Here is a 1,214-nt window from a genome sequence, read left to right on the forward strand (position 1 = left end):
GTGGGAGTCTTGACTTGATCCAAGGCAGGGAGGGGTTTTGGAATGCTATGTCAAAATGTGACATGGCAAAAGAGGAAATTTGAAAGGGAAAAGAATAAACCCATAATCCCTGGGGTTTTTTCTTAATAGAAGAAATTTCAAAAAAATAACTAGAGTAGAGTCAAGACAAAATGAAAAGCTCTCAAGACCAAAAATCAAGGTTGAGAAGAGTACCAAAATATTTGTCATAAAAGTTTTGAGAAGGAGTGTTCTTAAGAAAAATTTTAAATAGCCTTCTTGAATCAAATAAAGATTTTGATAAAAACCAAATCAAAATTTTTGGAGTGTCACAACACCTACCCCCTTAGGAAAAATCTCGTCCCAGAGATTTCAGCAGATCCTCAAATAGGTGCGGGTATTCTGCCCAGAGAGAGTCCTCTCTTTCCCATGTCGCTTCATCCTCGGTGTGATTGCTCCACTGAACCTTGAAGAACTTAATTGTTTTCTGACGGGCTCTCCTTTCAGACTCCTCTAATATCTTTATTGGATGTTCCCTATAGGTGAGGTCTGGTTGCACGTCAATGTTCTCATGTGACACTTGCTTCTCTGGGTTGCTTACACATTTCCTCAACTGTGAGACGTGGAACACGTCGTCGACGTTTGACAGCTCCTTGGGTACGTCTAGCTGGTAGGCTGCGGTGCCTCTTCGTGCAACCACACAGAAGGGTCCAATAAATATTGGTGCTAGCTTTCCCTTCACCTTGAACCGTTGCAGGCCCCTCATAGGGGATACTCGTAGGTACACATATTCACCGGGTTCAAAGTTGACTTCACGGTGCTTCTGATCGTAATAACTCTTTTGTCGGCTTTGCACTGTCTTGAGTCGGTCCCTGATGAGTCTAACTTTCTCTTCAGCTTCCTTGAGCATGTCTGAGCCGAAGATACGGCTGTCTCCTGTTTCTGACCAATTTAATGGAGTACGACACCTCCGCCCGTACAAGGCTTCAAAAGGTGCCATTTGTAGGCTGGATTGGTAACTGTTGTTGTATGCGAACTCGGCATATGGCAGGCTTTCTTCCCAACTGGTTCCATAGGTGAGGACACATGCTCTCAGCATGTCCTCTAGAATTTGGTTTACGTGTTCAGTTTGTCCATCAGTCTGGGGGTGGTAGGCTGTACTGAATGCTAGCTGAGTTCCCAGAGCCTGTTGTAAATGATCCCAGAATTTCGAGACG

General features: G+C 44.2%; 1 protein-coding gene across 1 annotated transcript; it reads right to left on the reverse strand.

The window, feature by feature from the left end:
• Positions 1–343: 343 nt before the first annotated feature.
• On the reverse strand, positions 344–763 carry LOC147961553 (uncharacterized). The gene has a single exon (XM_087533858.1). It carries the CDS (start codon positions 761–763, stop codon positions 344–346), a length of 420 nt encoding a protein of 139 aa, XP_087389984.1.
• Between the last annotated feature and the right edge of the window lie 451 nt (positions 764–1,214).

Source organism: Triticum urartu, chromosome 7A (genome assembly GCF_056163025.1).
Source record: "Triticum urartu cultivar PI428250 chromosome 7A, HENAU_Tu73, whole genome shotgun sequence".
Lineage (NCBI taxonomy): Eukaryota > Viridiplantae > Streptophyta > Magnoliopsida > Poales > Poaceae > Triticum > Triticum urartu.

What these genes read in the sequence shown, in the direction of transcription:
- LOC147961553 (XM_087533858.1), bottom strand. Translation starts at nt 763, where the DNA reads ATGAGGGGCCTGCAACGGTTCAAGGTGAAGGGAAAGCTAGCACCAATA.